Here is a 12,182-nt window from a genome sequence, read left to right as displayed (position 1 = left end):
CACGGAGCGGCGCCGCCAGCCCCCCCTCAGGCGCTGGGATCGGCCCTGGCCCCGGGCTGCCCCCGCCGCGCTCCTCGGGCGCCGCCCCGCGCCCCGGCCCGGCGCTGCCGCCTCACGGCGCCGCCTCGGCCGGGAGGGGGCGGCCCGGGCCCGGCCATGGCCCTGGCTCCGTCATGGCCGCCTGTCTCGGCCGGGTGCACCGGGGGCATCGCTTCTTGCTCCGAAGTGCTCTGAGTCTCGGAACACCTTTAGCCCGGAGCTCACTGCTCTCACTCAGCCCCAAACTCCCCCTCAGTCAGCTTTACCACAACACGCTTTGCTTAAGCAACCCCAGGCTTTACCCTGAGGACCTCCTGCGCTCGGCGTGCCTCAACACCCATCGGGTGCTGCACCAAAGCGTCACCACCCCGCGCTGTATCGCTTCACTGAACCTGCACAGGGGATGCGCTGGTGCCACGAGAAGTCCTGTCTTCACAGACCGGCTCTCCTATATATTCCAGGCAGCAGCAGCCACACTAGCAGGCAAAAAGGTGCTACCGCTCCATTACTTGTCAAGCAAAGCAGCAGAAAAATGACAAATATTTGACTATTATTTAAGTTTACCTTCATAGAAAACTCTGTTACCAACCCCCTTAGCCAAAATTGTGAGCCTCTTGTCCTCGAGAACATATAAAGTAGATACACAGCAGGTCCTTCACAGGGGTAAGTACAAAGGGGAAAAGTTGCAAGACTAGGGGCAGCACCATACTATTGAAGCACATTTTTAAAAATACCTTTTTTAAACAAAACTAAAAATAAAACACTAGCTTTAGCAGTCTATAGCATAGCCAGGGAAAAGGAGAAAAAGAATTTGCTCGTAAACTCCAGCCAGCAAGCTCCTTTGAGAAGACATATGAATAGCTATACCGGGGCACTGCTTCGGAGATTTTATGTCCCAAGAAAAGCAAAACTTTCCTTTATCCACGCCAGACACTAACTAGGCCAGCAGGTTAGGTGGCTTACAGCAGAGCTCTTCGGCAGCGCTTTGCATCACATGTGCTGGTGTGCTCGTCCCCGGATGCAGCCCCAGGGGGATGCTGACAGGAGCTCTCTACACCCTTGGGAGTTGTCCACACGCTGTGTTCTCGACCAACCACTGCGAGCAACTTAACGTGTCCCGTGTCTCATTACTTAGATTCAGCCCCCATCAGTGCTCCAGCGGACTCCAACCGGCTGGACTGGGTCCTCAAGGTATGACAGAGGCCCCTCTGGCAACTTGCTGCCTGCTGCCGAGGCTGGCAGGGAAAAAAAGGAGCTGTTCCAGTGACTGCAGTGTTTATGGTTTTCCATTGGAAGCTGAGCTCACACATGGGTTACCGTCCAGCAGCACATTCATTTCCACAACCTATCTATCTCAAATGGAAGACATCACTAACATCCACCTCTTGGAAAGAAAAAAATATATCTACAATTACCTTTTTTTTTGTCAATACTTTATTTCAGGTGTACATATACTTTTTTTTTAAACAAGAAATTCCTTTCATAGAAAGGAGAATTTTTTACCATTAAAATAGAGTGATTATACCACGAGTATATTACAAATATATACAAATATTGGCAGCTAGTTTCTAACATCAGCTGATAAATGCTTACATGTTACCCTCTACCAATCTAATCAAACCAAAATACTAGAAGACATACTAAATCCAAAGACAAAAAAAATCTACTACTAGCAGGAACATTTTTTTCATATGAATACAAAAACTTGCATAATAGATATTCACAGTGCTTGTAAGGTATTTGTTGATTCGTTCTCAGTCTATACGCATAAAAAAGTGTCCAGTCTCCCCTTCATATGCATTTGTAACTTACAGGACTGGGGGGAACTGCATAGACCGCCGAATGAAGAGAGACTTGGAGAGTTTGCCTTCCCCACCAGCCATGAATAAATACAGGGAGCCCCCACGTACATACAAGGCAACGGAGACTCGTGCAAGAGCCGATCACACTGCTTCCAGGCACTGGTGTATTTTGTGAACCAGCAACACCAGGACTGCAGCATTTCACCAGTTCTAGTTAATGTTTGGTAGCTGTGAAAAGAAAATACCAAGCTGCTTACTGGTTAATAAACACTTCAGTAAACTGGTCAGGTTGAGGCAGGTATGACTGTGATTGTCTTTGAGACAAATGTGCATGGATGTGAGCACGTGGAACACATGACTGTTGTGACACCTTTCCAAATGATGATACCTGCTGAATTTTAGAGCCGTCCCTCCAGCTCTGCAGCACGTACAAGAGCAAAGCTGCTCCCTGCAGCTCTGCCACCTTTCTCCTGGTTCTTGGAGGTGTACAATCTCCCACAGCTTATGGTCAAATAGGTCCCAGGTATCTGGGAAGGCTTGACTGGACTGTTCACAAGCAGCCAGATGTCCTTTCACCATTTAGGAGAGCTTTTTTTAGATACTGCAAATATGCTTCAGGTACTCTAAAGGTATTTTGGCTTTGCTTGGAAGGATGCAAAAAAGGCTACGGTGAACACACGTAATTGTTCATTAAGAGAAGAAAGAACAGCATGATCAAAGAGGGCACAGTCAATTAAGTTGTGGTTACAGTGAGGTGTGTCCATCATTCATTCAAACGTACGGCTAACAGTTTATGCTAGATTCATCTACGAGGATGTACAGCCACTGATGTCACTTCAGCAAATACAGGTGCATCTGGTGGCATGATGTCTCGCTACACATTCACTTGCATAGGAACAGTGAGGTTACAGACTTAAAAGATTTGCTATTTTGACAGTGTACAGGAATGCAATTCACCAGACAACTGCTACGCTTGTCAAAGCGGCAGCTTGAGCCCTCCTTGTCGTGGTCTGACTTCCTTCCTTTCCCAAAGCAACCATCGTCATCTTGTGATTGATCCACACGGTACAACACACATCCCCAGTCAGCACAACAGCATCATTCGGCTTCTAAATTTTGCCATTAAAAGCAGTGTCCAGCTGCTGTCCAAAGCAGGTTATGCATGGATCTAAGTACAAGCTTCCCAAATGTTGGGAATTGTTGGGGAGGGGGTGCTAACAGCGGGGGAATACAGGGAAGGAAATCAAACAAGTATACATTTATTTGGATGTAACAGGGCAGCAGGGTGTTTTCCACACCAGACAAATGCCTTAATCAAACAGCATAATTACAGCTATTTTCCTGGCGAGAGCCAGCATGGCCAGCTCCACAGGACTTGAAATCACCGAACAAGTACCCCTGGTTCTCCCCCGTGCCTCCAACATCACAGGCCCTACAGCATCGCTCACACACACCTGCGTGACCTATGCAGGATGAAGCCACTAGGAGCTTTGTCTATCCAAAGCAACTTTCTTGAGTCCACATTTGCCCCCAGTGCAGAGTACAAAATTCTAAGGAACAGTTCTATGAAAAATAAAGAACAATATAAAAGTATGATGCAACTTAAGGGGTGATCATGCCCGGACATATTCTCCGGTCACACTCCTGTCTTCAAGAGCTAGTCATTTGCTGCTCTTAATTTGTCCTCTGTACGCTCAGAAGTGGCTATTTGTTTCATCCCTTCCCCCATCTCTCTCCCAAGGATATAGGGATTTACCAATCTATACCATGGCAGTAGTAGAGACAGCTGACAGACAGTTCCATTTGTTGCATTAAAAAACAAAACAAAACAAAAAACAAAACAAAACAAAAAAACAGAACCTACGTTGTATTTGGCTGGATGCTTACATCAAAACAAAATAACAACAAAAAAAAAACAAAACAAGAAAAACTGGTGGCAGAGCAAGTTTTGCTCCCAGTAAAGCAGACAGGCAACTTCTGTGCATTAGAATCAGAGAAGGCTAGACTTTTCCATACACAGACCTCCAAATATGCTCAGAGTATATCCTGGCCTGACAGCTGCTGGCAGTGTTGCAGCAGCACAAGCTCAAGACAACCAAACTATTTGTATGTTAGCATTAACATAAATGGACCACAAGAGAAAAGCAGGAAGCTAAACAGCCATGGACCTTGTAAATATCTTTCTGATAAATCAATTCAGACACAACGTTTGTTTCACTAGCTCAGTATCAATTTTGGTCCAGTTTTGGGTTGTTTTTTTTTTTTGGTCACTACTAATGGTGCAGCCCACTTCCATTTTCTGCCCAACAGACCCTCCCAGTGCCAACATTAAGTGCTACACTCCAGCTGATTTGCCCTGTAGTCAGGTCGGCAAAAGCGATGCCACTTACTGATTATGGAGTTGAGTAACAAAGCTGCTCAATCTCCTACGAGACCCAGTGACATCACACGTGTTAATGAGGTATATATTTCCATGGTGTGCTGGTATGGAAGAGCTCCAATCTCATTACACCACGAACTCCTCTGGCAGCTGGTCCTCTCCCAGCAGATCCAAGGAGAGGCAGTTCATGGATCGCTTCCCGTAAAGGGCAGACTTGGTTTTGCAGTCTGCTGTGGAATAAACGCAGCCGTAGATAGACAGCTTATCCTCCAGGCTGCAGCCGAATGTGTAGCTGTGGGACGTGTCTGAAGATAGCGTGGCACTCAGTGGCGGGTGCCGGTGCTTGTACAGGCGGATGTCATCCAAACTCTGGCTGTGCTGGTCCGTGCAGCTCCTGCCTTTGGGCGATTTGACCTGCCAGTTCAGTAAGATGCACATGAATAACAGTGATGAGCTCAGACACTGCCTAAGAATGCTGGCTACGCATGCTTCAAATTTCCCAAATTGTTCTTCCACTCCTTCCAACAGCCCCACCAGCCTTCTGAAGGATATTGGTTTAAAGAAGAAGCTAAATATTAAGAAATTGCAAGTGTGTGCAGCCACCCTGCCTCATTGCCCCAGATCCTAATCTCTACGCACCATGTCCTCTGTCCAGCACAATGGACAAAACACGGGACAGGTATTAACAACATCTGAACAACCTGACACGCTGACTGCACGGTTCTGCTAATACGTGCATTAAAGAATCACCCCAACTGCTCGAACACACCAAGATGAAGCTACGTAAAGCCTCGGGAGTTGAAAGGAAAGTTGAGAGCAACCATACAAACTAATGGGTTAGTGTCCAAAATTCACTAAGTGCAACATACACTTTCGTCTTCATAACATTGCTCAGAAATGAGGACAAAACAGGAGCAACAATGCAGCAGTAATTCCCAGAGAAAGGTGTCATGCTACACAAGCTGTTGTGATATGGCTTCTATGGAGGCATTACTGACCATCCGAGACATTTCCAACTTCCCCACATGTTTTTTCTTGCTCTGTCTTGATAATCAGCTTCTACACTCTGATTTTAATATTAAACCAAGAAACTTCTGTTACCAACACAGAAAAGTGCCTCCCAGTACTAGCTCTCTCACCTACACTGGATGGGAATTAGAAAACTACCCCGAGGAAATCTGTGTTGGCTCAGCTGTGCTCTCAGAAACACGCATACTATATGGTCTAAGGAACACAGTATTTGTTGTGTAGAAGTGCCATCGGCGGAAAAGATGTCTCTTAATTGGTTAAGCAGTCCTGTGCTGATCAGAAACACTTATAAAACAGATGCCTCCCAATAAATTAACGGCATACTTGTGTGTGTTGGTGAAAGCATTAACATAAAACCAGTACTTTAAACAAGATACCTACTCTTTGCCTTACTGTCTTAGGTCATTCAACTCAAGTACAGAAATAAGCACATTATGATTTGTACTGCACAGTGTTCAGCTTTTGAAATAAAACCTTGATTATTTTTTCCATCTCCCACAGCACTTAACAGAGTACTTTGCTGATAAGTGAAAATTCCTTATCACTTTTGACTGGGTCCAGTAAGAAGCATGAGAAGTGAAAAAAGTCTTAAAGTGATTGAAGTCCTTGTTCAGAAAAAATCTAGGAGTATAGGGCAAAAGGATGAATAGATTTTTAAAATTCTTTTAGCAGATAAGGCTAATGTGGATCAAGAAAGAAAACTAGAGGCAGAGGCTTTTTTTTTTTTTTTTTACATAAAGAAACTAAACATTTCCACCCCTGTGGGTACAAGCTCAAAAAAATATATTGTTTGGCCTTAAAAAGACAACTTAATAAGCTTTTTCCAAAGTCCAAGTTATGATATGACATATTTTACCATATATAGTTGTCTTTTCTCAAGGGTTGGATGAAAATAAAATGTTGACAACAAAGACTTCAGCATACACATAGTATAATCACACAAATGATAGCAATTAGAGCTTGAGCATCTGGTTTTGCTCTGATGTGAGCTCCTTCTGGCTTCAGGAGCAGGAAGATGTTCAAGTTTGCAACCCACATCCAAACTGCATGAATGGTCTTGGCTCTACATTGTGCTGAAAATTTGCAAGTAGTTTATTCTCCATTTCCTGTCTGGAAGCCTAAGGCAGATGATGGCTGGCTTGCAAGATTTCCACATTGGTCGCTCCAAACCTCTCTGTACTTTTCTGGACCCAAATGTTGCTCTCATCCTATTCCCAACAGCAGTCATTGGCCAACAGCTGTTTTCAGTTACACCATTTCAATCAGTCAAATACAGACCTATCAAGTTCACCTGATTTACAGCTGTCTCCATTACACTAGACTTTGGTTCAACGCCCACACAGACCTTCCTGCCAAGCACCACTCCTTACCTGATGAAGGGACTCCACACTTTGACCTCTCATTTTTATTAGTGTGACTTGCACCACAGACAGCGACTCCTGATTTACAGCTGCAAAGGAGGAGGAAATAAGAAGCGTTACAGGTTTGAGTTTTTATTGGCAGAAAAGGGAAGTTGTTCTCACAGGCTACATTCAGCCAGTGCTATCCTACAAATACGAGCATACATCACTAAGCTCCCTTAATGTTCTGAGAGTTTTGCCCACAAATACTCCTGTTTCTCCCTAAGAAGCAACATTTAAAAGCTCACAAGAAAACAGCTTTTCACCAACTTGTCCCATATTTGCCAATCTTGATTTGCTACGAAGCCTGCATGTCTTACAGCCAGACAGCTCCTGCATGAACCCGTTGTCGAGCATTCCCTGTAACGTAAGCCACAAAACTTAAACTATTAGTTCCTGCAACTTGCCCATTAATCTGTGGTTGAACCCCTTGGCTGTCTTGTGGTATACAAGATTTTAAATTAAATCCTTCACTACAAAAGGTTTGCCTCAGTTATCTTTTTGTCGTTAACTGAGTATAAACAGAGTAACTTGCTAAACTGGGAAAGGGGAGACCTTGAGGAGCAAAGGGAAAAGTAATACTGTACAATGTAAGGCACTGGCCTTTAACCTCTAGAGGAGCTGACTTCAAATACTGCTGCAGTAGGACAGTAAGTAGCACTAGCACTTTGTTTGGAAGAAGACACAACTTTCTTAGATCTCTCAGATTACATCTGATTGCCCAAACATCTTCCTGATGTTACAGCCTGAAGAAAAGCACTCAACAGTAGCAGAAAGCCATCTCACCTTGGCAGCTAGCAGCATCTAGAGGAAGAGATTCAACAGATTCTTCCACAGTGGCCTCCTCTAACTGGTCTCTCTCTAAAGGCTCATCTACAGGCACCTCCTCTGGCTCATCTACTGCCAGCTCAAGATCTAGGAGGAAAAGAGCGGCAGGAGAAGGATTACCATTACACTTCTGCTCCAAGTTGCTTCACATTTTCTTACTCTCTGTTCTCCTGCAGAAAGTAGAAGCAGGCTTAGAAGTTGCTCTGCATCTCCAAATTCCTTACCATCATCCTGAGAGTCATCTTCAGCCCTCCCTTTGCTGCCACTGTCAATGCCAGAGCTACCGTAGCTGATGGTTGAGCTGCAGGATTTCTCCTTCCTGTGCACTCGGTCGATGCTAAAGGGCTCATCCACCGACATTTCCACTGACACTCGGTGCCTCGAGTCAGCCTCAATGCCCGAGGTGTGAGAGCTGCCGTGGCTCCCCGTGGACTGGCGCGAGAGGCGGTTATCCCTCCGGCTGCCCACGCTGCTCCCGCTGCCGCGCGAGTTCTTGTCGCACGGGTCCAAGTCCATGTCCAGCGTGTCGCTGATATAGGACTCCCGGTAGCGCTTCTTCTCTGAGGAAGAATGGAGAGAAAGCAGGGGAAACTAAGCAAGACGGAAGGAAAGGTAACAAAACTGGTTGGTAAGTTCTGGGGCTGGCACAATCCGATGGTGAAGAAACAATGGCTGCAGCTACTGAACAAATAAATGAAAAGAAAGCTTTGTGTTCTGCTTATTCTTCAGACATTAGGATGCCCAGCTTGTTGTATCAGAGCTACAGTCATACTTACAGTAAAACCAGGATCTGCTGAACTAGGACAGGCGGCTAAGGGCAGTTATGGTACAGAAAATACTGTGTTCCAGAAGGAAGGAAATGCAAAAAAGCAGGAATTCCTTACCTAACCTAAGTGTTCAGTCTCTAAAATCGAATACATCGATTGTTTCTCAAGAGGCACCAATGTGTGGAGACAGCTAAGAATGGCTGGGATCTCCATGGCTGGTATTTATTAAGGATTTCTCCCATGGCTTTCCTGTTACCCAAAAAGCAGCATGCTGATGGTGGACAAGAAATCCACAAGACACTAAGAAATACAAAACAATCTAGAAGACATCTGTCCCACCCCCAAAGTGGAAGCTAGAAGGCGGGGGGATGCACCAGGGCATTTCAAACAATTGTGTCTGGGCACCTGAATCACGTCCCCAAGTATTACCACAAAGTTGTAAGATGTTTATTTAAGCGCTGAATCGCAGGCAATAAAACGTTAGCAGAGCTTTCCTGACAGTGTCTGGCAAGGAACAGGATTTCAAAATGCCGACAAAGACAGGGCAGCAGCTCTAGCACAAGTCCAAGGAAGGCTGAGGCATGGCAGACAACAAGGCTTTCTCAGAAGACGGAAATCTGTTCTTTGAAGAACAAAGCCAGGAGAAGTGAGTGCTCACATGAGCTAGCCTCTAGGAAGGCCACTACCAAATAGGAAAAACAAATAGCAGCTAATCAGGTGGCAGGATATGTGCCAAGCAAGAGAAGCAGTAGATCTCAATTTGACTCTGCATTTTTTTGGCAACATTTTTAATAGTGAACCTGTTTAGTTGCAATTATCACAAGCACTGCCATATTTCTATCTGACCACACAGTGAACTACAAAGGGTCACCAAAAAGGGACTTCCAAGAATGCAAAAGCTTTGTGAAAGCAATCTGAGCCTTTTGCCCACATGCACTTGAATAGTGAGGCTTTGTAAAGCTTGCTGGAACACGGCACTAGTTGTTCCCACACAGCTCAAGGCCACTTCTATAACCCCACTGAAGGAAAAGACGGAAATAGCCAAGGTGGATGAAACCAACAGCCACCTCGCCTTGTACACTGATTCCACGTGACCATGGTCCACCACTTCAGAGATGGATGTAAACTCCTTAGAGTTGACAAGATGGACATGGAGTGGACCCCCCATCAGAAAAAACAAATTCTAGGAGTTTTGGTCTGCTCTCAGATAGGAGCTGCAGGTGCCTGAAACAAACCCTTAACTGTTGGATGCTACAGACTAAATAGCACACACCGTACAGTAAGGAGGCACTAAAGATTTAAGACACAAGCTCATAACTTTGACTGCTGCTTGAAAACAAGAAAATACTATCCCAATGGGAAGCTTTCTATTCAATACAACTTCTTTTCAGACGTGTGTGTCAAACGTGCACAACTTGAGAGCACAGAGAGCAAGGACCTCTTCTTACTTAAAGGGAGAGGCTCTCCCAGTACTAATATTTGATATATGATATTTTGTCATCACAGTCTAGGCAAGGTGGAAACCACAAACGCTTTCCAGTAATGAACTTGAAACAAGTCTAACACCTCTATTTTCTCACTATCTACCCAATAAAGCAGAAACACCATTAATTATAGTTAGAGAGCAGTCACTGTGAAGCAACAGCAGAGCCTAACATACTGTATGTACCCTTCCCCTTACCAAAGCCACCTGCGCTTCTGCCACATACCTTCAGCCTCCTCCAGTTTTTGGATTTGCTTCAACACTGGCTGGATATTCAGAAAGAGCCGGTGGCTGTTGCTGAGGAGCTGCAGCAAGTGCCGTGACCTGAAGGGGCAACCTGTGTAGTAAACTAGTTTCCGTGCAGAGGGCAAACCATCTGGCTGGATCTCAAATTTTTTCCCCTGCATAAAGAGGAGAGATGCCAGTGAGTGAGAAAGAACATGTCTTTGGCCATGTGGCTAACTGAGGTAGCCGCAGTCTTGTGCGTATGAGTTACAGGACTTGACGTGGCAATTTGGGCAGGCCGACAGCTTTGCCAGGTCCCAGGTGGACAGCTCGCTGCCAGATGGCATCCGTTCTGTCATACTCACCAGAAACGCCAGCTTCCCGATGTGCGACCAGGGAAAGTCGTAGAGGAGCTGACGAACGTGGTTCACCTCCTGCAACACATCAAACTCGGGGTGACACAGGAACTGGCAGGTACAGGGTGGAGTCAGCGATGTGCAAAGAATTTGCAAACAACCAAGAATGCAAGATATGCGGAGCCTGCTGCTCACAGGGGAGGCAGAGGAGTGCTGGTGGGGGGAGGACAGGGGAGCTAGGCAGAGTTAATGCTACACCAGAAGGCTTTTGTGGCAGTCTGTTACCTGATAGATGTGCATTCCTCTAAGGGTCAGGCCCAGGATAACTGTTGGGCGATCCTCCTTCTTATCCTAAAAGGACAGAAGAGCCTGGAGTCAAAGGTTAATCTACAAAGACCACGCTCTTGTTCTGGCACCTACTGCAAGAGAGGTAGCAGGACTGCTCATCAGACAGATGCCATCAGCTCTTTTGCTTTTTATTGTTTCTAACAAGCATCTTGTCTTGTTGATCCCTGAAAAATTCTGAGATCAGAAATACCTACAAATCCTTCGGTGCTGGAAGTCTCCAGCTTTTCACCAGCAGCACATACCCCAAACAGCCCCCGAGAGGGAATCCTGCAGCTTAAGTGATGTGAGGGCATGGACCATTACTGTTCTCAGAGGCAATTTGTAACAGACTCTCTTACTACCAATGCCATCTCTGCTGTTTGCACAAACATTCACATCGCTCGCTCTCCAGGTGACAGAGAGCCCAAAACAGAAGCGATGTCTGTCCCTTCTTACTACAGCACAGCTGTTCTCACCCTGGGACGTGCTGGACCTCAGGTTTACGTTTGCCAGGAGGGAACTAATCAATGGCCAGAGTTACAGGACTTTCCTCCTAACCTTTTCATCTCAGTGTTGGGAACAGACAGTTTGAAGTGCTAAAGGCTGAACTGGAAAATTGCCTTGTTTTTCCTCGTGCTGTACCTTCATACCACATAATCTCTCTCTAATTAGGAGATTGCTTTGCTTAAAGACCAAAAACCCCAAATCCCCAAACTAGTTCACTCAATCTCTCTACTGGCATGGCAGAGTCAGAGCAGGACAAAAACTTTTCTTACCAGGAAGAGCAGGAGGAAGAAAATTGTTGGGTAAAAATTTCTGGAACTATGGAGCTCAAACTTCACACCATGACTTTCTCACCTGGCTTGTCAAGATACAAGCCTGATGCTGTCACATTTCCCTCGCTCTCTGTCCCTCTGTAAACACCCACACCCAGCAGAACTCCTGCTGAAAGTCACTAAGAAATGCTTTCTGTCTCCTAAAGGCAAAGAGCTTTAATAAATCAGTGCTGGTCTGGAGGAGGGATACGGTGCTCAGCACTGCCTGTTTTCTTTCACAGTCCCCAACCCTAGCAGCAGCCACAAGGAGGGAGCACAAGACAGAAATGCTATTGACATCTCATGGCAGCCAGTGCACCAACACCTTCACCCAGCACCCCCGTGCACTCGATCAGGAGCTTTGTGGCCCAGGAGTCACCTGGGAGGAGGATGCCTCACCCCAGGATCCCTTGTGTCACACAGGAGGAAGAAGAACACGTTGCGGATCAAACAACACGAAGGAGTTAATGCAGAAAATACAAGTTCAAGTCAGACACAAATTTGGATATTAAGGGCAACCAATTTCACAGCCCCGGTGCCTTCAGATATAAATTATACCATGTCTTGCCAGCTGGATTTCTTACGGCATTTGTAACCAACCTGCTTATGACTGCATCATTAACAGTATTAGAATCAAAACGGAGGACAAATCAGAGGTAGGGGGAGCAGCTAGTTTGTGAAGGACTGAAACTAACCCTAGATTGGAAACCAAACTGGAATTCATCCTTTGG

General features: G+C 45.7%; 1 protein-coding gene across 3 annotated transcripts in view; it reads right to left on the bottom strand.

Moving 5' to 3' along the window:
* Positions 1–4,075: 4,075 nt before the first annotated feature.
* FRMD1 (FERM domain containing 1) overlaps positions 4,076–12,182 on the bottom strand; it is a 33,733-nt gene continuing 25,626 nt past the window's right edge. For all 3 annotated transcript variants that reach the window (XM_035322197.1, XM_035322199.1, XM_035322198.1), the window contains exons 7-13: positions 10,595–10,660; positions 10,319–10,387; positions 9,955–10,129; positions 7,703–8,038; positions 7,437–7,565; positions 6,621–6,700; positions 4,076–4,635 (exon numbers count right to left, since the gene is read on the bottom strand). In XM_035322197.1, the coding sequence (XP_035178088.1) occupies positions 4,348–4,635; positions 6,621–6,700; positions 7,437–7,565; positions 7,703–8,038; positions 9,955–10,129; positions 10,319–10,387; positions 10,595–10,660 (1,143 nt within the window). In that variant the 3' untranslated portion in view covers positions 4,076–4,347. The remainder of the gene's footprint in view (positions 4,636–6,620; positions 6,701–7,436; positions 7,566–7,702; positions 8,039–9,954; positions 10,130–10,318; positions 10,388–10,594; positions 10,661–12,182) is intronic.

This window comes from Oxyura jamaicensis, chromosome 3, assembly GCF_011077185.1.
Source record: "Oxyura jamaicensis isolate SHBP4307 breed ruddy duck chromosome 3, BPBGC_Ojam_1.0, whole genome shotgun sequence".
Classification (NCBI taxonomy): domain Eukaryota; kingdom Metazoa; phylum Chordata; class Aves; order Anseriformes; family Anatidae; genus Oxyura; species Oxyura jamaicensis.
Note: the sequence above shows the minus strand (reverse complement) of the source record. Positions and strands in the feature narration are given on the sequence as shown.